The following is a 23639-nucleotide window of genomic DNA, read 5'->3' as shown; positions in this document are numbered from 1 at the left end:
GCAGTAGTTCCAGTAGTGTTGATCATAGTCCAAGCTCATGTTGGAGAACTTCTGAAGATGGTTGGCTCTAAAAACAATAGATGTAGCGCAATACCTTTGTCCTTTCTAAAGGCTTAAAGCCAATAAATGTTATGCTCTCGAACCGAATTGCCCACAGCTATGAAGGATTTTGACTACAGGTCGATGCATTGGTGGTTTAAGAAGAAAAAACAGAAGTTTCCCAGCTATTTATTGTAGGCTATTTGTTTTACAGCTTACTACCTTTTCTTATAAATTAAGTAGGCCCTAGTTAATAGAATACGCTATAGGTACATGCACTGCATTCCTGTTATCCATTTTTTACGCATGCAAATACCGCTATAACGTATATTTAATGTTTTATATTTAATAAAAAACACCTTATGCATAGTGGCCTACAATGTGTTTTTGTGCTACATGGAGGAACTTGATATCTGCGTTGAACTACTATTATCAATACTCCCTATTCAAATGTGTCAAACTGCTTGTTAATGTGGGTGCCTCAAGCGCAAGGAGTGATAAAATACACCAGTCCTGTCCCTGCGGTATAAAAGGCTAATTATTGCACCGCACTCATGCATGAAGACTGCAGCCTGCACCATAGGAACAGGACATGGAGCGCTGCAAAGAAATTCTCACTTACTGCAGGTATCCCGGCCGGTGCGCCACCGCCGTCATGCGCACAACCGCCACTCAAAAAGCATCAATGCCAATTACAGTTTTATTTCTAAAACGGCCACGAACAGATTCATAAAAATGCGCACACTTAATCACATTTCACACATCCCATAGAGGTTTATGAGAACTCTTTTTGCGGTCGGGGCGTCACTTATCTTAATATTTGCATATACAGGCGTTAGTTTATTCAACAGTGAGTCGGGTCAGAGGTGATGACCGATATGTCCGTCTAACCGACTTTGTCCTATTCAACAAGCACTCTGCATTAAATGCAGTGTGAATTTTGATCAAGAAATATGGTCTTTGCAACTTGAATGGCAGGATTGAATGGTGCCACTGAATTGTTGTTTCCTTGTTTACTTTAAGGCCAAAACTGACTGACATTATGTCTGATGTCAGGCTGTAACAGAGACATTAGTTTAAGACTTAATTAGATATACATACTTCAAAGATACATTAGATCTAGAGAGAGACATACAGTGCAAAACCGTTTAATGTAGTGCATTCCTTTGTTTTATCAGTCGTGTAAATCTTCAAAATCTTAACCTTCCAAATCACACAGAATAAAAACAGTACGCAAACAAGTTTTTTTTTATCAAGACTTGATGTACGAAATACAAGCATATTACAAACTAATTCATGTTACAGCTTGGCTTGAGGTTGAAAGCGATTGGGGAGGTTATTAATCCATACATTTACTCCGTCTAGACAGTGCTGCCACGAGGCGGAGTGTTTCGGAGTGATCCCGAGGAATAAACACTTTCCATTTCTCATTGACTGGAAGCAGCACGTAAACCACTAACTTCCTCTGCAGAAGTCTGCCCCAGCAGAATCTTCATTCTTGCTGGATCTATTTAACACAGCTGTGTACGGGCTGCCTTATGAGATCTTTTACTATGTTTAAAGGCCTAACACCAAAAGTTTTATTTAAATATAATATGCATGTAGTTTTCTTTTGTTTGATGAGAATTGAGATTGGAATTTGAATAATTGAACAGGTTTGTGAAGAGGCAGAATCATGACAGGTTTGTGCATTTATAAAAGGAAGTTAAATAAAAATAAAAGCTCATGACAGCTGATTGTGAATGATAAATGTATCAGAATATATATTTGTGTAGTCTACACAAGATATTCTTGGCCATATCCCTAGTCAGGTGTCGGGGTCAGGTGTCGTACAACTTTTCAAAGAGGTTACAGAATGACTGAGGATTTAATATGATCTACAGGGCAAAAACGTCAATCAATATGCTCTGAAAGTGACAGTGGACTAATTTGATCATTGAAGAATAGTCAATCAATAGCATTTGCTTTGTCACCCTGCTCTTGGCTGTACCCCAGTGAGTTGGCTGGTGTCGAGTGAGTTTAGGAATGTGGAAATTTCAATATATCTCACTTTATTCCTTCTATAGCGCAAATACAAATTCTAAAACGTTCTAGGTTAGAATCAGATTTTAAAATCTTGCTTTTTAATGTCGTCTCACATGGGGAATTAAAAATAATGCTCTCAGTCAACTCTGGATTAATTATTTTAGTTAGTTAGTTATTTAGTTCAGCCAAAAATGTATAATTTTTTCAAAATGTTCTCTCCCTCATGTCATTCCAAATCGGTAAGACCTTCTTTCTTCTGCTGAACACAACTGTAGACATTTTGAAGTACGTTGGTAACCAGACAACATTGACCCCATTGACATCCATTGCATTGGACACAAAATCCCATGCATACACATTTCTCCAAATACCTTATTTTGTGTTACAGTGAATAAAGAGTCACATACAGGTTTTAAACCACATGCTGAGTAAAAACATATTTTTATTCACCCTTAGTATTTTCATGTTTTTAAAACCTCTTATCTAATATGCCGGTTATTGCCCATACCTTCATATTGCGTCACCCAAAATATGGACCCCTCTGTATATTCTTTCTTCCTCTCTTATACTTATACCTTATATATCTACATACTCCTGGGAGATCTTGCTTTCTAATGTGGTCCCTCTCCCTCAGTGGATTTCTCTTTTCCAAGAATGTGTATAGTTATAATGCCAAAGTGTCCCTTGGGTGATCGCTCAGTCCTCCATTCTGCAAACATGATTTGAGAGCGACGGTGAAAGGAGTAGCTCTCCATCAAACACAGGATTGCAGTGGCTTGATTAAAGTGAAACGTATAAGAAAGATTATGGGAGCATATGCAGCATGGTAGGGAGGAGTGTGAAATGCCAAGCCTCTGATTTAAAGGTCTGTTGCACCATCAATGATATCAGATTTGTTTGTGAGGATATGTGGCTGTTTGCATGAGAGAGAGAGAGAGAGAGAGAGAGAGAGTCAAGAATGGGGATTATTATGAATGCAAATGTATTTTATTGAACAGATAGCGGTGGTAAGAAACCATTATATCAATGATTCTTTTCCTCATGAGTGACTGATTTTAATAACATTACTGGTTTGGAGAGTCTTTACTAGTGCTTGGATGGCACATAGAAATCAAACTGAAGATGTTCAGCTCAAGTGGAAAACAGCTAAAGCAGGAAATAATTTCAAATGAGATAATATGTCAGCGGGAGCAGAAGAAAAACATGTAAGATCAAATAAGATAATCACCTCTGACTTCCTTTAGAAAACCATCAAGTACAGTCACTGCTGTACACACGCTGCTGCTTCAGCTTCTGAATATTTCAATGCATGGTCTTTCACTAATTGCATAACAGTAACACATTGACTAATGGCACACAGGGACTGGGATGTTGACTGAGACTGAGAAGTTCCAGTCTGGACGCGTCAGCACCACAGGGTTTGCATACATATTTTGTGAAAGACTGTGATTAGTTAGGACCTGAATAACAGATTGATCTGCCATCACCGGAAAGAGCAGAGTCATCCTCCAAAAGTTCACCCTCCGTTCTCTAAAGGAGCTTTTGTGTACAACGGTTTACAAGCAGATGTTCTCAAATACACAACTTCTTGCTGCAATCTGAAACAAAAACTACAATGTATTTATTATGTTACTGTAGATTGTCACCATTCTTCCACTACTGAGACCATTGCTGTTAGGCAACTGTACGTTGTCCTACTGTCCATTTACCACATCCCTGTTTGTGTTTGTTCAAGGTTTATTTGTGACATACTTGCCACAGCCTTGATGTTCTGTTTATTGAATATCTATGCTAGAAGATTTATCAATAATGTAGTGACTTGGGGGTCGGATGGCATATCTAAAACGTTACATATGTTTTGCATAGTATATTTAGAATTACTGTACACACAAGTGTACAGCTCTCTTGTGAGCAAGCTTTGTTGCTCTCTTTTGCCCCTGACCTTTGGAGGAAAGTACTAATATGAATATCTTAACACTGCAACACATTGTCAGACTGAAGTTCATATTTCTAATCACCACGTATATGAGTCAATAGGAAACAACAAAACATGAGCATAGCAGACCAAACAACAGCACCAAGCAACATTTTCAGTATATCATGATGTATTTTTTGTTATATAATTGCTTGTAAAATACATCAAATCTGCGTATCCGTAATCTGTGCAGAGATATTATTTGCAGACAACAAAAATTATTTGCAGACAATATATATTTTGAATATTTAGTCAAAAACATTTACTCAAGCAATATATGATTTATCATTTGTTAACATATTGCCACTGTCCTGTGCATTTATTCTCAATACAAGTTAAGTAAATAATAAAATGTTCTTTTGTACATCTGAGATAAACCGAGTCTGTTATCTTTTTGATTGATCTTTAACTCTTTCAAAAAGAAATTACATTAATACTGATTGTTCTGTAATACTGATTAATCTCAGTTGTTCTTAACATTAATTTCAGGAAGTAAAGTAGATGACAGGATTACATGTTGTACAAGTTTTTAATAACTACAAATCTCACAGTGTTAGTTTGTTGGTAAGTACCACAGTACCTACTGTGCCATGAGATAAACAAAATGAATCTAGTCTAAATTTAGACTCAAGTGGCACTGGAATGTCAATATAGTTTTTACCCTGAACAGGATACATTAAGAAACATTACATAGCATATTCAGTTATACATTATCTGTCTACATTCTACATTAGCTGTCTGTGTCTAATCGCAAAAGTCTGACGAAGATTATTATTAAAAGCACCCTTGTGATATTTCTGTGAAGGTAGTAAATGGTTGCACTACATATTTTTAACTAAATGACTGACTATCTTTTGGAGGTCATCGGTTCGCTTGCGGGAGGTTTCTAGCACTTCTTCATGATTCGTCTTCTCCTTGCTGTCATAGTCAGTCACCACCTTGTTAGTAATCAGAGAAAGTCCAAACACACGTACCCCACAGTGTCGAGCGATCACCACCTCCGGAACTGTACTCATACCTGGAGAAAAATCCCTCAACTGTCAAATGTGCATTAATTCGCTTTATATTTCCAATATTTCTAAATCACTCTAACTGATAATGTGGATCTTTTAACAAACTCACATCTTCTTCATTTGTGATCGAGTCCTACAGTAAGTGTAACAGTATGTTATGCATACCAACAGCATCTGCCCCAAGCATCTGTAGAGCTTTGCATTCTGCAATCGTCTCATAAGACGGCCCAGCCAGCATGCAGTAAACACCCTCCTGGAGAAAAGAGGCACAGCCGAGCTCCTCCGCAGTCTTCCTGGCCAGTTGTGCCAAGTCTCTATCATATGCATCAGACATGCAAGGAAAACGTACTCCAAATCTAGAGAGGAATGCATAAAAAATATCAGTGAACATAATCAGTGTACTGCCTCTACAGATAGTAGTAAAAGGTCATATAAAGTGATGCTCTAATGTTTATAGCTGATGTAGTATACACATATGTGTGAAATACATGTAACTGAAAACTGACCTGTCCTCATTACGACCGCACAGAGGATTTTGGCCTGCAAAACCAGGCAGGTTAATATGGTCTTTTATCAGCATAATGTCACCCACTTTAAACTTGGGATTTAGTCCTCCAGCAGCATTGGTCACGATTAGAGTCTCAACCCCCAGAAGACAGAACACTCTTATTGGATATGTGACCTAAAAGAGAAGGAAAGGAAGTTTACGTTGGCATGAAATGGTAGTTTTCTGCCTTATTGTGATGCATATCAGAGTCAAATGGCTTCGGGAAAAAAGTAGATCCGGACTTGATTTTGTCCTTCGAGAATGAATATTTGAAGGTTGGAAATCTGGCCATTAGACAGTCAATATAGTCCCACCCTTGCACTGAGACAGGTCATCAAGAGATGTCGTTGTGAAGAGCAGTGAAGAGGTTGTGTTTTCTAAATAAATGTTATAAGTTCACATGAACTGAAAAAATATGTGCATGGTTGATCTTTACTGATAAACACTGCCATATTCCATTTAAAAAAGAAAAAATCTGAAATGGAACACAAACATATGACTGCCTTCCAACAGCACTGGACAATGACTTACATACTGTATATACCGACGTGGCCAAGAATCATAAATCACAAAAACACATTTATATTTCACTTGGCTTCTGTAAGAAAGGGCAAGCACCAGAGTGCACTTTAAGCACTACATTGTTTGTGCTGAACATTTTTTAACCTGATCACAGGCATGATAAATGTTTGAAAGTTGTTGTAAAAGTTTATAGGAGGTATAACTAGATGATGGAGCTGGTTGTTAAAGGTTAACTGTGCTTTTCTCTGTTATACTTAAATTGCTTGGTAACAAATTAAATAGTCAATGGTTAAATGCAGAATAACCTTCGTGTTGGTGCTCTGGTTTATAATTATTATTAAAGAGTAAGAACTGACATTTCTTAGTTTTGTTTGTTTTTAAATACAAAGTTTGGCACATATCTGTCTAGATTGCATCCATCTTTATCTTAGTTTTACTTGTGTGGGGGCGGGCAGTATTACTTATTCTGTATCAAAAGATATACGCATCATTTTATTTCCCCTTTGCGGTTTAAAGAATGATACTTACTGTGGCTACATTATAACCCTCATAGAAATGGAAACGGCCTTGCATGCAAACGCACTGCTTCCCATTAAGCTCTCCAAACACCAGCTGACCTTTATGTCCTTGCACTGAAAATATATATTTGCATAAGTATTATCAAATTATTGTCACAAAGTTAAATGAACAGCAGCAATTGGTAAAGTATTCATTGAACCTTGTCAGAATTCACTGTTTTTTTAGTATGCTGCATTGTTAGATGCATTTTTGTTACATCTTCTGTTTACCTTTTCATATTTGTGTTATCAGTTAATAGGTTATAAAACAAACTTACTGTATATCTAATGGCTATGAATGATTACCTCCCTCAAAGCAATGAAATGTAGCCTTTTAAATACAGAAAAAGCTGTCTCTAACCTGTGCTTTGGGGGAACCGGGGGATTTTCTCATAAGGAAACATAGTCTTGTGATCCAGCAGGTCAGCTAATCCGCCGATGCCTGAGCCACAGATGATGGCCACTTTGGGTCTTATATCTGTACGAGCAAGAAGCCAGTCTGCTGTTTCTCTATACTCCTCATAGCTGTAACTACATGGAAACAAAACATTGTTATTTGTGTGATATTTGAGCAAGAAGCCAGTCTGCTGTTTCTCTATACTCCTCATAGCTGTAACTACATGGAAACAAAACATTGTTATTTTTGTGATATTTCTACAGATGCTAGGTTATTTGATTTATTCATAATTTAATCATGCCAAATAAATACAAATGTGTGTACAATTACAAAGTTGGATTATGTCTAAGAATAATTTCCCTACTTGAGGTTTCCTGTTTATTGTTGTCGGAATTGTCTGTGAAGGATACACCAATGCTGACCTGTCATGTGCAGTGACCCTATCAAGTTGCTTTGAGAGTGAGGACAAGGACGAAACGCTAGTAAGCTGACAAAAACATTTAGCAACAGAGAGAAAAGCACATGCATGCTCTCTGCTAGATATTTTAAAAAGAAATGTTGAATGTATACTGCTTGTCCTTCTTATTACCCGTGATATTGTGTTGGACTATTTCGAATTGACCCTTTGACTCTCATCACATTAAGCTGGTACTTATAACACTCACTGTAGTAAATGATTTCCAGTAAAGTGAGTGTGTAAGCTTCTCTAACCGCTGGTCATGTTACCATTCAGGGCTAATGGACAAGCAGTGGAGATTAAATCAATGTTTGAGCGTGCAATATATTATCAATGGATGTCATGGATATTAGTCATATGTGTGTAATGATAAGTCAACAACTGACAGTGCAAGGGTGTTTCTTAAATCCATAATCGTAGTCTTTATTTAGTATGACAATGCAATCTACCACAGATGGAAAGTATGTCATCCACCCAGTTTAATTTCTGGTTTTACCACTAGCCTATCATCTTATCTTTGGTAAACCAACATGAAGCTCTCACAAACATGGTTATAAACTGCTCATGAATCTATCCACTGTGAACAAAAATTAAATGACAAACGGCAGGCCAATCCCAACTGAATTGCTCACATTATGAGGAAGTTTCTCAAAGTCATTGTCACGAGGTAACAGGGAACATATGCGGTATGGAAAACTCAATGGCCGAGCGGCAGACATGCGCTGTCCGTGGTGCTGCAGGTCGGTGTTTGATCAGCACTTTCAATTCAGAGCGCTTGCTCCAGACTGAGCTTCAAACACTGTGTGTTTTAGAAAAGCTCAGTGAAAACGCACAATGGGTCTCTTTTTTTCTAATCACAACGCAGCCCGTTTTTTACTTTCAAAAGCCCTGCCAACAGTCGGGGACGGTTTTACACAGGCTTCATCTTTCAGCCTGTCTCTTTAAGAGCTACGTAAAATTTGTGCGCACGCGAGCTGAATGCAAGATAATGATGTTGCGTAACCATAATAAAGAGTAGTAGATTTGATAAATGTTACGTCGTTACATGTTGAATTTCGAATCTGTAAATAAAGCAGTTCGAAATCATTTCCTCGTTTTTAAAAGGGTTAAGGTGCATACTGATGAAGATTGATTTATCGCCAGGAAGACACTTAAAGAAGTACCCTTGAGGATAGAGAATATGCGTAACATCCAGCTAGGCTACTTTCCAAATGATCTGCAACCTGTGGTCCCCGCTTATTTAGGCTATGAAACAGCGGCTGGCTGTCACAATTATAAAGAGACATTTGTCATGGCGTGGACGCATTACTTGCCCATCCTTATATTTTTGTCTGTTTTTAGCGACAATATATGCAGGCTGCTGATTTCACAGGTCCGTTATATTGCAAGACTATAGCTTTGCATATATTCGTTTCGCCTTACCTGCATTCGTTGGATGTTGACATGTCCGCAGCGGCCGGTACTGAATTACTGACTTTATTGTTGGCAGCAGACATGATACAGAGTTACCTAGCGAGAGGTCAAACGATCTCGTGGGAAGAGTGGAATGACGGAGGAGGAGCTTTTCTTTTATTCGTTTCTTAAACTGCGCTCGTTGTTCTAATCCAATCTTCTGACACTGCTCACTGACCCGCGCTTGAGAAACTGTCTGCCAGGACCAACACAGCAGTGTTTCCATGTTTATGGAAAATGGCAAAGCGAGACCAAATAAATAGATCATAAATGAATGTGAGGTGATGTGGTAATAACAGGAAAATTAGTCCACTTGATGGTTTACCTAAAAAATGCTGGGTTATTTTCGAAAAATGCTGTTTCCAGCAAAGAGGATGCTTTATTTGCTAAAAAACAAACCAAGACTTGATCTATAATTTAATCTTCTCCTCTGTCTTGTATGGCGTGCTTTCACGAGAGCACTTTTTCTTCATCTTCTTCTTTGACGAGCACACAAAGTCGATTTTTGGGTGAACTTCCCCTTAAACCCAATGATTGGGTTCGTCCTTTTTGGAAATAACCCAGCAAATTTGTGCCCAGACATAAAATGTAGTTGTTATTTAATGTGTCAATTAAAAAAGGGATCAGAGACATCTCATGAAGTGCTTTGGCCCTGTTGCTACAATGTATCAAACTGCCCCGTGGACACATACAAGTGAACAGATGAGCTGTGTTTTGAGGGGGAAAAAGCGGAATAACATTTCACTTAATCAATAACAATCCTGGTCAAGTGTGATTTTTCACAATTCACCAAAACAATGCTTTTGTACTCCATATAGTTCATAAACCACTGATGGTTGAGGCATGTATCTTATTGTTCTTTTTATCCAAAAAACTACAGCTATCCATTTATATGCAAGTTTTTATAGAGCAATCTTGCTTTCCCTAACATTACAGCACCATTGGACAGTGGCCAATGCTACTGTTGATAAATACCGCAGGTGACATTTTACGATGTGATTAAGTTGTCATGTTGGTGGGATATAAATCACCCATATCCCAATGTTTAGAGAGAGTTTTAAATCTGTGTAAAAGATTGTCTAATTCCTGAACTAGGTAACTGAGACACATCCAAAGTGAGCGCTCATCCTCTCTGCGTTTTTTTTTTGTTGCTTGTTTGTGGGATTTTTGGGGGCAACGTCTCAGTGCACTGGACATCTTTTTTAGGGTAGGAATGCCTTTAAAGTGGCTTGAAAATACAGAATAATGACCATAATAGTCCCACTGATCTCACAAATAAATATTGTCAAATTTATTTTAAAAGTCTGACAATTGTTTTTTCTGCAACTATGCTCCCTTATACCCGTTCATGCAGTGCACAGTGCCGTGCAGCCTACACATTTTGCATTTAAATCAAGGGTGAATTGCAACCGGAAGTGAACATCCTTATGCCCCACCCCCTTGAAATGGCGGAGAGAATAGTGCAGGAATAATGTGGCCGTTTAATAAACACATGGCGAATGTATCAATCGTGCCATTTAGACTACTCGTTATGTGGAGCGACGTTTGATTGGTGTCCCCGTTCAAATTAGGTTATATTTACAAACTCGAGACACACGGAAGTTGAAGGTCCCTTGCTCTGCTTGCGCTTTAAAACTTTCAGCCAATGACACGCCGTCTTTAAGCGGCTCCACTAAACAGAGCATTGTTTGCACCCTTGGTGCTATGGTAACAGCGACCATGGTAACCACCAAGCTCAACTGAAGTCATGAAAACCAATGGACATATCTTACTACGTATTCTGGTTTTCATATACGTTTTTAAACTTTGATTGTTCAGGCACGTATATGTTATTAGCGGTGCCGTTTTGTAATTAGTGCCATTTTATTTGTAATGTGTGGATGAACTAAAATTACCGACGTAGCGTCTAATGGCGTCTAAGTTACCACCGGCTTCTGGTAAAAACATTATCGTATGTATTTACTTTGCTTGTCGTCGTTAATCTTGAAAGGAAACCGGATGTTTTGTTACTAGCACCTGATTTCGCCTAGTGAAAGTTCACGCAAGATGTCAGTGGGATTCAAAACAAATGGGGTGGCACCCCGAAACCCCAAGCTGGTTAAACGGGGAGCAAAGAATGCCCTGAAGGTGAGCACCACACACACATGGTATACAAACCACTTACCAGCATTTAACTTATCTTATTCTGACATTAGCCTATAAAATTAATATGCAAGACAGACATTTTTTGTCAGAGCAGGTGTGTACATTTTAAACTGTGAATAATAAATGATAATAGATATGTGTATGTTTTTGCAGTTTGTTCCATCTGTCTATGCTCAAGAAATGTCTCGGAGTACAGAAGAGCGATTGGCAAACACTCATGAGATGCACCCGCCCCGGATTCTGGAGCTCCTAGATATGACAGAGACCACACATCATAAGGTAGCTTACTTGGCTCCAAACGTTTAAAAATAGTGTGTCACTGATTCTAGGTAGCAACATATCAAAAGTTGGATTTCCAAATATGTTGAAGAAATGTCAAACTTTGTTTTTGCCAATATTTTCCAAACTTTTGCTTACGTTAAACAGTTTATTCTCAGTCTGGACTAAAGTATTTCTGTTGTTGGAAGTCCAAAGGCCATTTTCTTAGTTGTATCAAAAATCAACCTGCCTTGTTTTTTCTAGTTTTCTTCATTAGATTTGGACCAGGCCGTGTTTCAGCCGTACCCATCTGAGATTGTGTTCCAAAACTGTACACCATTTCAGACATTCAAGGTGCCTTTAGAGCTTCGAAACAGTGACAAGGTGACTTTAGACGGAAGCAGCATTAAGTTTAAGGCATATTTGTGGGTTAGTGAATGCTTCAGAATTCAGAAAAGACAACAATCAAAATAAGATCAAATAAAGATTTAGGTTTGTCTCTGAAAATCATCGATATAGCAAACCATCTATAGCAACTTCTGGGTTAAATATCTTATATTAAATACACTTCTTGGTACAGATGATATCCTTAGATGTGATTTTGATGTACTTTGCTGCAATTTCAAAATCAATATATAAATATCATGTGCAATGACGTATGAGACAATACAGATTTGTACCTGTAATGATCACAGACTTTGACATGGATATGATATTTTTAGGTTCCCCGACTAGTAAAGGTGATTGAAGACGATTCACTTTATTTTAAAGTGGTCAGCCCACTAGATGCTAGTAAGAAAGTGGCTCCAGGTATGGCATCAACATTCACCATACTCTTCACTCCACAAGAAAACAAGGTAAAGTTTATACTGCCTTTAATAGACAAAACGAATGCGACATTACACGTAACCATGATTCTGGGTTCCTCAAAAAAGTATCATATTAAAAAAAAACGGTTATAATGTAACATTTGTTAATGTGATACTTAAAGTTTATACTAATGGATATTTGCTGTTTTTTTAAACCATTATTGGACACAATCAGTTTCATATTTATTCTTTATTTGAATTTGTAAGTGATTACATATTTTTGTTTAAGTTAAGACAAATGGGATTAGGATTGAGTTTATAGTAGCATACAGTATTATAACTTGGCTGAGAAAAGAATGTAGGGTCCTGGGTTTGTCCTGAGCCAGTTCAGGTTTTTTAAAGACTGTTTGTCAAGTGCAGTTGAAACTATAGGCAAGAACTTAAATGACTTACACAGACTACTTTAATTGTAATTTAGAAATTGCCAATGACCGTGCACCCATGGGACATTTGCAATGAATGGGGAAGAAGTGTTATGAAACAAACAGTCATGCATAAAAACTGCCACACAGTGATATTTAGATATCATAAATCTTTGTAATTCTGCCTAACAATAATAAAGAACTTAAATTTCAAGTCTCATACTTAAATCTGCCATGTTGTTGAATGCGACTGGAGGCTTAGTGTTTCACCACAGCCACTATCTTGTCCATTAGTGGGTATTTTGCAGTCAGTAATGTTGCCTGCTAATCTATTTTTGTTTGGCAGACATTAATGCAGATTGCTTTACACCTTCATTCATGCTTAGTCAGAGAAAGTTCTTTAATAGGCACTGAGATCTGGACAGAATAATGGATGTAAATTTTTGTCAAAAACTCCATATACAAAGATCAGCGCTGATAATTTGGAAATGTACTAAACTGTTTATTTGTTAGAGCACAGTTTATATCACCCAATACCCGATATATCGGTACCAGGGAGTTGAGAATGAATAGAGACAGAAAAAGTGTGATAAACTGTATAGAAATCATTCTATTCCAGAAAGACCATCGTGGCCATCCTGCCGAGAGATGGTCACGTGTCATGGTCGCCCAACTGTGAAGACATTTAGAAACCTTGAGAAGTCACATAAACAAAAAGAGCAATTATTTCAATAGGTGCACAACAGAGAACTCAGAGAGCCTATAATATTTCAAACATTTATATTGTCTTGACCTGTCCTGTATTGTTTTATGTCAAGTAAGTATCCTCTTCAAGGAACTCTGAAGAGAATGGCATCTTCTATACATTTGTTTTGACTTTCAATTGCTTGTAATTTTAGGATTACATTCACAGACTCATCTGTGTTACTGAACGTGAAAAGTTCGAGGTGCCCATTCGAGCAATTGGCCCTCGTGCCATCCTGGACTTCCCAGATAATCTGCAATTCCCAGTCTGTCCTGTGAAGTGCCTGTCACAGAAAACTCTGTTTGTACGAAATATTGGAAAATGTGAGGCTAAATTTCAGCTAAGCACATGCAGGTAAGAGAGGAACGTCAAAGCATTTTTATGATAAAGAAACATGCATCATGATGGTCTGAATAAATGGCATCTCGGTGTATACAATTTTTTTTGTTCTTCACAGCCCATTTTCTGTGGAGCCTTTAGTTGGGACTCTTGAAGTTGGTCAAGGCATGCAAGTTACTGTTCATTTCTTGCCAAAAACCATAGGGGATCACAGTCAGGATTTGATGCTTCACTACCACTCAGGTACTAAGTGCTAATCACCACCAGGTTTTCATGCATCACCTGCTCCTCCCACAAACTCCTCCTCCACTACACACACACACTGACAGCAACACCTCATTTTACTATGACATAGACCTTCATCCATATTCAGCAAGTCTAAACTATCTCATGAACCTATAGTATAAATGTCTAATAATCTTCATATTAATTTCTACTGTACTAACATACAGATACACACCTTATTTGTACATGGCACGGACAATGTTGACAATATTTTAAAGTAAAACTACTTTTATTTTGCACATGTTTTTATTTGGGCGAATGAATGTACTGTAATTTCCTGGGCTTTATTTTTCCTTTGGCACTGCAGTTAATATTGTTTCACATGTGCTGTTTGTATGCAATAGTTTAGGATTTCTACATTTCTGCAATGCTGAAGTATTGTTTTGCCTGAAGAAGAAGTTCAAATAGAAGATTTGGTTTATTACAACAACAACACTTGACTAAGAGACTGTGTTTGACACGACTGTCTGTGCTTGGTTTGTGTGCATGTAGTTTGACTTTCGTGTGTGGTTTTTGTATAGGTGCTGTCCCTGCCTGTCCCGTTGAATAAACAGAAAGGTCTGTTAAAGGCCATTGGCATTAACATTTTAATACTCACCGTGTTCTAAAAATACTACACTGAGCCCATCAGGGGAGTATCATTTTTAATTTAGCGCCTTTTCCTGTCTCCTCTTCATTTATGTTTTACACGGAGCAGCTTTGTAGCGTGTCCTCGTTGGTTATCTTCTGCGGGTTGGCAGAAACAGCTCTCTGCAGTCCCAGTTGCCTCTCAGATAAGCCCACAGGCCTGTCTTAAGGTCTCAGAAGGTGCTTTGTCTATACTGTATAGGGAAAACACTTACCTCGAATCTTGTCATGCTTTTAGTGATATGAAGATGCAAAGCTTAACCCAGACTACATCAAACTGTCTGTTCTCATAGAGCTTTAGCCGTATACAGTTCAACAAAGAGAGGTCTGTCTAAACTAGCTTCATATGCAGTATCATTTCAGCGACCAAACAATGCACTATAATGCTGTCAGTTACGATCATAGGGATACTATCACGTTACTCATTGACAATAAACAACCCAAAGGTTCAGTATGAATTGGGAAGTTTGAAGCGTCACATGCATTGAAGGGTTATCTAATCTGTCCTACATTTTAGAAGCCTCTCAGCTGTTTTGCTTCATATCATCTGCCGTATCCAGGCTGCAGATTTTACCCACTGATTCTAAAATATGCATAAGGAGCCAAAAAGCCCAAGCAGCAGCTGTGACAGTGGGACAGAGGGGATCCTACCCACTAATACACACAGTACAGTGAAAGCTGTTTATATCACGGGACACTTCACAGGCTTCCCCTCTTCAGACATTTTTGCCATATATACGAAAGCATTTTTACAGCTAGCATGTCATGTGTAGTTTGTTCCATGTGAAGACACTAATCTCATTTCTTATGTTTCTCATTACAAACTTCAGTGTATCATATCACCCATGGCTTGTTTGCCATTAACAGCGTTCGTATAGAAACAAAATCTCATTATCATGGCATTGAGGCATAAGAGAAGAAGGGGGAGCCGAAAGCATTTATTTAAATAGAAAACAGAAGCAAATTTATGAATAAAAACATATTTTTCCGCACAAAAGCAAAACAAAAACATCAGCGCTCTTTCACGGGTCGTGGGTCGCTTTTTCCATCTGTCTATATCAATCTTTCTCCGTTCCTCTCCTATTCAGTAGGCTGTCTTGTGCTCAGATAGCATAACATAACGCATACGAAACATGTCCGGAAAATAAAGAAGATAATTAAAGTTGTATGTGGAATGAATCGTCATACCATAGTGGCATTTCAAACGCAGCTGTGCTTTAATTAAAAGAGTTCAATTTATGAACTAGCATTGACTTCTACAGAAATGACACAGAACTGTTGTTATGATAATTATTCTGCGCTTTTGTGTAGTCTACTGTTGGCTTGGCATAGATAAATAACAGTTGGAAGACAGCAAGCATAAAACAAAATTGTTTCTTATATTGTACAGAGTTGATGCTCTTGTAAGAATTCATATAGTACATCTCAGATGCATATTGTATTTTCAGTTTTCTTCTCCTTTGGTCTCTATTTGGTTGTATCACAATATATCGTAAGAAGGCTCCCTTTTTCCTTAAGAAGAAGAAATTCCCTCATCTCTGCAAGCTTTTTCGAGAGCACTTAAGACTGAGCTGATGAAGACATCACACACACATGCTGTAGCACTATGAAAGCATTCCTCGTTTTCAATTTTTCTCCTCCCCCCTCTCATGTGAATAGCTCCCACAATCCCTCAGCCTGCTGGCAGATGCAAAGTCCCATCAAAGCCATTTCCATCTTTTTTCTTCCTCTTAAAGCTGTACACTGAGACAGAGGTTAATAGTCTCGGGCTCATTTGTGAAAAGTGACACCGAGGCAGAATTAATCACTGGAAGGAGCAAAAGGATGAAAGGGTAAGAGTGGCATTAAGGGGGAAGGAGAGAAAGCTCAGCTCACTACCTGCCCTCTCCTTTGGAATAATCTTTGGGACGTCATTGATAATTACGTTTCTCTCTCTCACTCTTTCTCTCACTCTTTCTTCTTCCTTTCTCCTAGATTTTTTTCTTGTTCCAAGCAAATGCTGATATTTTTTTCCAGGTAGATCAGATGTGCTGAAATGAATACACATTGTTTAAAAGTAACATCATCATCTGTAACTGGCCAACCTCTGTAGAGGCAGGTTCATTTGCTACTGCATAGCACAAGTATTATTCTTTGGTGTGTGGTTTTGCTTCAAGAACCAATTGAAGTTAATTTGGTGTAATGTAATTTTTTTACACTACTCATCGTCTTGACAATTAGTTTGCTGTGTTTTACATAAATGAATAATATGCTAATGTCCAGCATCCACAGCAGCCCAAGTTAGCATAGACCATTTTGCAAGTAAACAACAATGGCCCAGAAGCACTGCTTGTTTCAGTTTTTCAGTGTTTTATTTCATAACTTTAATTGGTCTTCTAGATGTTTGCCTACCATTTAAATTCAGTTCTAAATCTTCTGTTGATTGTATTTAGTTTTAACATTCGTGTATAATGTAAAAAACTGATACAGGAAGTGCTTCTGGACTAGCCATTTTTACATGTTTTTCAAGATGTCACTGTAAAGAAATGACAAACAGGTGATGGCTTATTATTTGCTTTACACCTGATACAGTGCATATCTCGATGGGATGATTTGAGTAATCTCTTAACAATCTAAAACGCCTCTGGTGACTTGTCTGTTTATGACCAAGACCCAGGGCCCCTGCAGAATAAAGTCATCAGAGAAAAGCCAGTGCTGAGAAAAATAAAAGTATTCTCTCTAGAATGTGTGCAAGAGTTGCAAACATTTCACATATACACATATGCACAAAACCTATATACGCGCGCACACATGCATGTATGCCAAGGGAATAACCTTCATGCTGTTGAATTGTGACAAAACAGTAAATATATATTACAGCTCAAATTATTTTTCTGCAGCATCCATCTGGTTATATACAGTAAGGTTACCTTTTGTGATTTTTGTGAATTGATTTGCTTGGTTCTGAGGAACGGTCTCATATGTTCTCAACAGCTTTGTATTTACAGTATATCTTTCAGCTGTATGTGTTTGTCAATCAATGAAAACACATTGTACTTATGTTGACCAGATGACGTATCTTCATAACAGAAGTTACATAACCTATGATCAATGTTCACCTGGTATATAAGGTTTTATATTTAAAATTATGTTTTTTTGTGGGTCTTTGTGTGCGTGAGTGTTCTGACAGACAGGGTGGGGTTGTGAAATTTCACCATGCATGAAGTTCCTGCTTTGAATGTAGCCAAACTAGCAAAACAAATATAACTTAGGTAAAATGGACGAAGACCGTCTACACTGCTGATTCAGGCTCTTGTTTTGAATTTTACTTGTGTTGTGTTCACTGCCGGTTGGATGGCTGAGGTCATGTGAAGGTTGTTTCACTGGGGAACTCTGGTCCTCGTGGGCCTTAACGTTCATAATTATAGCACAACAGCACCACCATGGTAACAAAAAAGAACACACATCTCTGTTTACATATAGCACTTCATCCAAGGTGACTAAATGATCACACAGTTCGAATCCTTTTGGAGTAAACATTAAACTTATTTATTTGACAAAAGAACATATTTCCAACCACAAGAATCCACACTGTAAATATTAATGTGGAATAGCTTTTGCTATAGAATGTTTTGCTAGTTAAGGTTCTTATTAGTGAGATTTGCACTGACCTTTAGCCCTTTAAATATTTTTTTATGTAACCTGATCGGCACAAAACATGTTTTACAGAGACATTTTATGGACAATTACCTTAGAGTGAGCCACTATCTAAAACAATACTGTGTGTATTGATGATATACTTCTTATGGCCATGACATTTTAGGAGAAGACATCAAAATCGGCCTGTATGGAGTTTCCAAGGATATAGATGTAGGATTGGACAAGAACTCTGTGATGGTGGAGAAGACCTACATCTCCTTGGCTAACTATGAGAAAGTAACAATAATGAACAGGAGTGATTCCATTGTGCATTACCAGTGGAAGACCTTTGCCACCCAGGATGAAGAAGAACAAGACAAATTACGGTTTGGCCGGTTTAACTTCATCTGAAAAAAAGTAATTTGTGACCCTAGACCACAAAACCAGTCTTAAGTAGCACGGGAATATTTGTGGCAATATTCAACAAAACATTGTATGGGTCAAAATTATCGACTTTTCATTTATGCCTAATTTCATACTCCTTTAATATAAAGTATATTTAACTAAGTGAGTGTGTAGCCATAAATTCTTTTTTCAGCTGGTCCTCTGTACCTCTTTTTCTGTCTTTCCTGTAGGCTTTCTTCAGACCGTAACCCAGAAGGCGATGATAGGATGAGGAAGTCCCTGACAGAAAGCACTGATCCCTCTGTGCAAGCGCGTTTTTCGCTCTTTTCTCAGAGCCTCCAGGAGCAACTCCTGCAAACTAAGCAGCAGCTTTTGGCTTTAGATCGCCAGCACATCATCATGAGGCCCCTGGTGTGTTTCTCACAACCAGACACATGACAAGCTTCAACATTTAGTTGTCTGTTTACCACACTGAAACATTACATAACCGGCAATTAAATACGACACCTAGGATGTCCTAGTACCGTATAACCATATGCCTAACATATGGTGCAAAACAAACTTAGACATCACTGCACTCAGCAAAGCATTTTCTAAAGATACAGAGTTTCTAATTAGCCAAAGAGGCTTTGTTGTGGAGGTGAGAGTGACAGATGATGTAGCTGCGGTAGTTATTATTATGAATGGACAGCATTTTATTTACTTTATTATTTCCTTCTGAAATGTAGTCATGTGTCTGATCGCTAATGTCCATTTGATTTGTTTTTTTTTCTCTTGGTGTAAATTTCTGCGTAAGTGTAACATCTATTGCTAATAATATGCAGAAATCTGCTCACCCTTAGCGCTGAGCCCTGATTTTGTGTTTCTCTGTTAGTGGTTATATTATGTCGTGCCAGCTGATTATGATAGATCTGCATCTATTGTTAATTTACCCTGGAAGAAAGTCAAGCCCAGCACTTTTCCACATTGCCAGTCACTTACCCTTCAAATGACACTTGCAGCAATGCTTACTTTTTATTCTGCCACCTCATGGCTTCTTAAAGGCCCATACCCACACTTTCAATCACATTGTTTAGGGGGAGGGATTCTTTTATCAAAAATAAAAAGTCTTTCATCATTTCTCATCCCCATTTCATTCCAAACCTATAATACTTTCCTATTCAGAAGACAAAAGAAGATATTTTGAAGAACGTTGGTAACCAAACAACATTGGCCCCCATTGACTTCCATTGTATCATCTTCTTTTTTGGACAAAAGAGTCATATACAGGTTATGTACAACTTAAAGGTGAACAAAGATTCAATTTGAATGTGTGTGAAGCAGAAAGAAGTGCACTTTATAGCACTTCTGTATTTCATGTTCACAGTACATGCAGGACGAGCCAGAATCAAAGTGAATATTTGTAACGCGAAAATTGCTTTGATGTGAGCACCTGTTTACATGCCGTAGAGCTAAATTACACGTCCCCTGTCAACTTCTGTGACCTGCAGGCGAATAAATACCACCTGGTGACACAAACATGCAACTTTTATTTAGTTTAATTGGGGTGGCCAAACCCCCTAGAGCAGCCTTGTAAGTGTCTCGCTCAAGAGCACAAGAGTTATGGGAGATCGCAGTAACTCCCCAATTCATGGACTCTACCACCTGGGATCACATGTGAAGTGTTACCAGCTTTGATTGTCAGGCTTGCACCATTTTGTACGTGTCACTGCCTCAGGTGGAAATGTGTGTGAGAGTGCACATGCATCTGCGCATGCAAATTGTGGTCGCATATCACTTGTGTTAGTAATTGTTGGTTTCTTCAAGAATTACTGTGAATATTTCAGATTCATTATTCAGTGGTCTCTAGGTTTAAATCTAATCACAAAACTGCACTTTTGATTATTTTTACTTGACTGTATTGTTTGCAGGAAGGGGAAATCTGGCCCAACAGCATTGCAGAGGTGACTATCATCTTTAGACCCCAGGAAGCCAAAATCTACCAGGAGACAATTTTTTGTGAAATTACTGGTACGTAACACCATGATAACACAGTGGAATAATGTGTGAATTTTTTTTGTCATTGCTCCTATGTGCATACCTGATTGTATTGTTTTCTTACAACATATAAAGATATTTGCATGTTGCACAAAGGCCCATCTGCATGGTTTGCATTTATTTGCATGTTTACTAAGGTCTGTCAATATTCTGACTTCTTGGATTAGCATTGACCTAAATTAAGACTCTTGATATTGTAGCTAGTGAAACTTTACAGGCGGTTTCATTATGCTAACCTTTCCTTCATTTGCAGAATATTTGTAAATTGTTTTGTACTTTCTCATTTGAATGTTCTCTCGGTGCTCAGGTCGTGAACGTCGGTTGCCGCTCTTCGTTCAAGGAGAGGGTGTGGGCCCAAAACTGAAGTTCAAGTTTAACTTTCTAGACATGGGAAACATTTTTATCGGCTCCAAACAGAGCTATAAGGTACCATTAAACAGTAGATGTCCCTGTTTTTTTTTATTAAAGTAAAAAATAGAAAATTAGCACCCTCTTGTCATTTCAAACCTGTTTGACTTTCTTTCTTCTGCTGAACACAAAAGAAAATATTTTGAAGAATGTTGGTAACTGAACAATGGCGGTACCCATTTGCTTCTATGTATGGATACAAAACCAATGTAAGTCACTGGGTACCGCCGCATTTCGGTTACCAATGTTCTTCAAATGACCTTTTGTGTTCTGTAGAAGAACGAAAGTCATACCGGTTTGAAATGACGAGAGGGAGTGTACATTATGACAGTATTTTCCTTTTTGGTGAACTATCCATTTAATTACCTTAAAAGTTCAAACAAAACAGTTGTATCTCAACCTTGCAACTGAATGTAACTTCTCATAAATACCTTCTCCAAAACGTTTAAATGGAACAAAATGATGTAGTTGTGATGGAAGGGAGAATATTGATGTATTGTATCTGAAGACTCTTCAAAAATTGATATGCTGTGAAACCAACGCATGCAGAAACTGGAATCAAATCTAATCTAATGTTGCTGACAATCTGCCAAGTGTAGCATAGACTCAACAGCATTTTTAATGAAATAATAAAATCCCCCTATTATTAAAGAGTCTTGAAATAGACCAGTGGTTGGCTTAGTTTGAACACATTCTGTGTAGAATTATGCAAATAGCCTATCGTTCCAATTTAGTTTATTGAGCTTTTGTGTGATCCCATTAATAAAATGGTCCTGGAAGATTGCTTGAATCTGATTTGGCCCCATGGGCCTCCCTTTGAGGTAGTTTCCAAAAGAATGATTAAACACTGATCATGATGGTGAAAGGATTAAAGATTCCCACCATATACCTGTTAACCATATATCACTTAACGGTCCCATGTGTCATTTCTTTTTTGGATCTATTGACAGAAATGAAATATAATTATCATAAGTTTGTCTTCAAAGGTGTATGTGTTTATTACTTTAGAATGAGCTATTTCTATCTACATACACAACAGGTCCCCTTGCATGGAGTTCGCAATGCTGTTTCGACATTAACCCTAAACGGACATACTGTCACAGAGTGCGTTTCGAAAACACGTAATATCCTACGGCGAAGATGCAAAAACGTCTTTGTCCTGTGTCAACCACTGTAGGGCTTCTAAAGAATGCTAGAATGAGCCGTTGGTTGTAATTCGCAACCTCCCCGCTAGATGCCGCTAAATTTCATACACTGGACCTTTAAAGATACATTTCGGTCATCACACAACCAAGTAACATGAAGTCCAGTAATTTCATTTTTAAAATCTAAAATGCATGGATGCACATGAAAAACTAATTTCCAAGCGTCTGTACAGTGCATTCAAGATGCTTTTCATCAGACTGATTAAGCAATGCAATTCCGATAAGCCACATGAACACAGGAACTATTGAACCATTTTAAATTGTGTTGCTACGGACCCTTATTGTGTTCTTTCTGTTTCTCAGCTGGTTCTGAGCAACAAGGGGCTAATAAAGGGAACATACAGGCTTATCCAGCCGAGTACCATGCTGGGTCTTTGCTTCTCCTTCAGTCCCTCCGATGGCATGATTCCACCCGGAGCCTGTCAGACAATGGAGGTCCACTTCTCAGCTGAAGTACTGGGTGTCTTCTCTGAGGAGTTACAGTTCAGTGTGGAGGGAAACCCTGAGCCAGTCACCATCACATTGAGGTAAATCTTACGGATGCTTCAAACCATCCTTTAACAATCTGTCTATTAAACTGGTCTGGCCCTCAAGGCGTCAAGACCAGAATGATTGTTGCTGTTTTTTTTGTGCACTTTTCTGTTGTGCACAGAAAGGAATGCTTTTAACACAACAGAACAAAAATCTCAGACATTTGTCTTGTACAAGATAAGAAAATATGCATTTTAAAAGAATCCCGTGTCATTTTAAATAAACTGTTGCTTTGTTTTGCCACATTCATTATCTTTAGCTCATACAAAAAATTATAGACTTTTTCTGATGCTTTTTTCTGAATGACCCATATCAAGAAACCCATCTTTAACAAAACCGCTGTCGCGATCATTACCAAACAGCATCAATGGCTGCCCTTCACTGTGTGTTGTTTTAATCATTAGCTTGCTGCTGATTAAATTAATCTTTAAAGGCTGAACCTTAATTAAATAAGTGAAGCAGAAGTTGATATCCTTCAAACACACCCAGGCACGTCCAGTTTGATTAAGACGGATTACTGTTGAAAGTGCTGAACGTTGAGATTCCAGCACTAGCCCACTGCACTGTCATCTAAAAACAACGCTACTCATTTCCCATTCCACTGAACATTAGTGACCTTTTTAGATTTCAGTCATTTTGTTTTTGGCCTTCACCTATTATCTGCGAGCAGCTTTGTAAAAGTTTCTGTATGGTTTCGTCTGTTGCAGGGGATGTTTAATTGGCCCTACATTCCACTTCAACGTCCCCGAACTGAACTTTGGGGAGGTGTCTTTCGGTAAATGAACTTGCATTGTTTCATCAATAAGGACCATTTGTCGTTT

The 23639-nt window shown here is 38.1% G+C and overlaps 2 protein-coding genes across 3 annotated transcripts in view; one reads left to right on the top strand and one right to left on the bottom strand.

Annotated features, from left to right (window-relative positions):
• Positions 1 to 3036: 3036 nt before the first annotated feature.
• Positions 3037 to 9178, bottom strand: pnp6 (purine nucleoside phosphorylase 6). 2 transcript variants are annotated; one of them, XM_079465711.1, is made up of 6 exons: positions 8955 to 9172; positions 7040 to 7209; positions 6650 to 6753; positions 5559 to 5734; positions 5218 to 5408; positions 3037 to 5057 (listed from the first exon to the last, which is right to left on the bottom strand). In XM_079465711.1, the coding sequence occupies exons 1-6, from the start codon at positions 9026 to 9028 to the stop codon at positions 4861 to 4863; spliced, it is 912 nt and encodes a 303-aa protein (XP_079321837.1). In that variant the 5' UTR covers positions 9029 to 9172; the 3' UTR covers positions 3037 to 4860. The 2 variants fall into 2 exon arrangements, with proteins under 2 accessions (XP_079321837.1, XP_079321838.1); XM_079465712.1 differs by having other exon boundaries at positions 4552 to 5057; positions 5162 to 5408; positions 8955 to 9178.
• Positions 9179 to 11030: 1852 nt separating this feature from the next.
• Positions 11031 to 23639, top strand: part of hydin (HYDIN axonemal central pair apparatus protein) — a gene marked incomplete at both ends in the record, with an annotated part of 48319 nt that continues 35710 nt past the window's right edge. The window contains 12 exons of the mRNA XM_079465985.1: positions 11031 to 11111; positions 11283 to 11408; positions 11652 to 11771; positions 12110 to 12244; positions 13518 to 13717; positions 13821 to 13945; positions 18417 to 18618; positions 18868 to 19048; positions 20548 to 20647; positions 20982 to 21100; positions 22591 to 22814; positions 23526 to 23593. Of these exons, the coding sequence (XP_079322111.1) occupies positions 11031 to 11111; positions 11283 to 11408; positions 11652 to 11771; positions 12110 to 12244; positions 13518 to 13717; positions 13821 to 13945; positions 18417 to 18618; positions 18868 to 19048; positions 20548 to 20647; positions 20982 to 21100; positions 22591 to 22814; positions 23526 to 23593 (1681 nt within the window). The remainder of the gene's footprint in view (positions 11112 to 11282; positions 11409 to 11651; positions 11772 to 12109; positions 12245 to 13517; positions 13718 to 13820; positions 13946 to 18416; positions 18619 to 18867; positions 19049 to 20547; positions 20648 to 20981; positions 21101 to 22590; positions 22815 to 23525; positions 23594 to 23639) is intronic.

The sequence above is a fragment of the Barbatula barbatula genome (genome assembly GCF_947034865.1).
Source record: "Barbatula barbatula genome assembly, chromosome: 10".
NCBI lineage: Eukaryota > Metazoa > Chordata > Actinopteri > Cypriniformes > Nemacheilidae > Barbatula > Barbatula barbatula.
This window is presented reverse-complemented; position numbering and strand designations above follow the sequence as displayed.

Coding starts and splice junctions, on each gene's coding strand:
- pnp6 (XM_079465711.1), bottom strand. CDS start 9,028: ATGTCTGCTGCCAACAATAAAGTCAGTAATTCAGTACCGGCCGCTGCG. Junction 7,210..8,954: donor TCAACATCCAACGAATGCAG/GTAAGGCGAAAC, acceptor GTTTCCATGTAG/TTACAGCTATGAGGAGTATA. Junction 5,735..6,649: donor AGGGTTATAATGTAGCCACA/GTAAGTATCATT, acceptor CTTCTCTTTTAG/GTCACATATCCAATAAGAGT.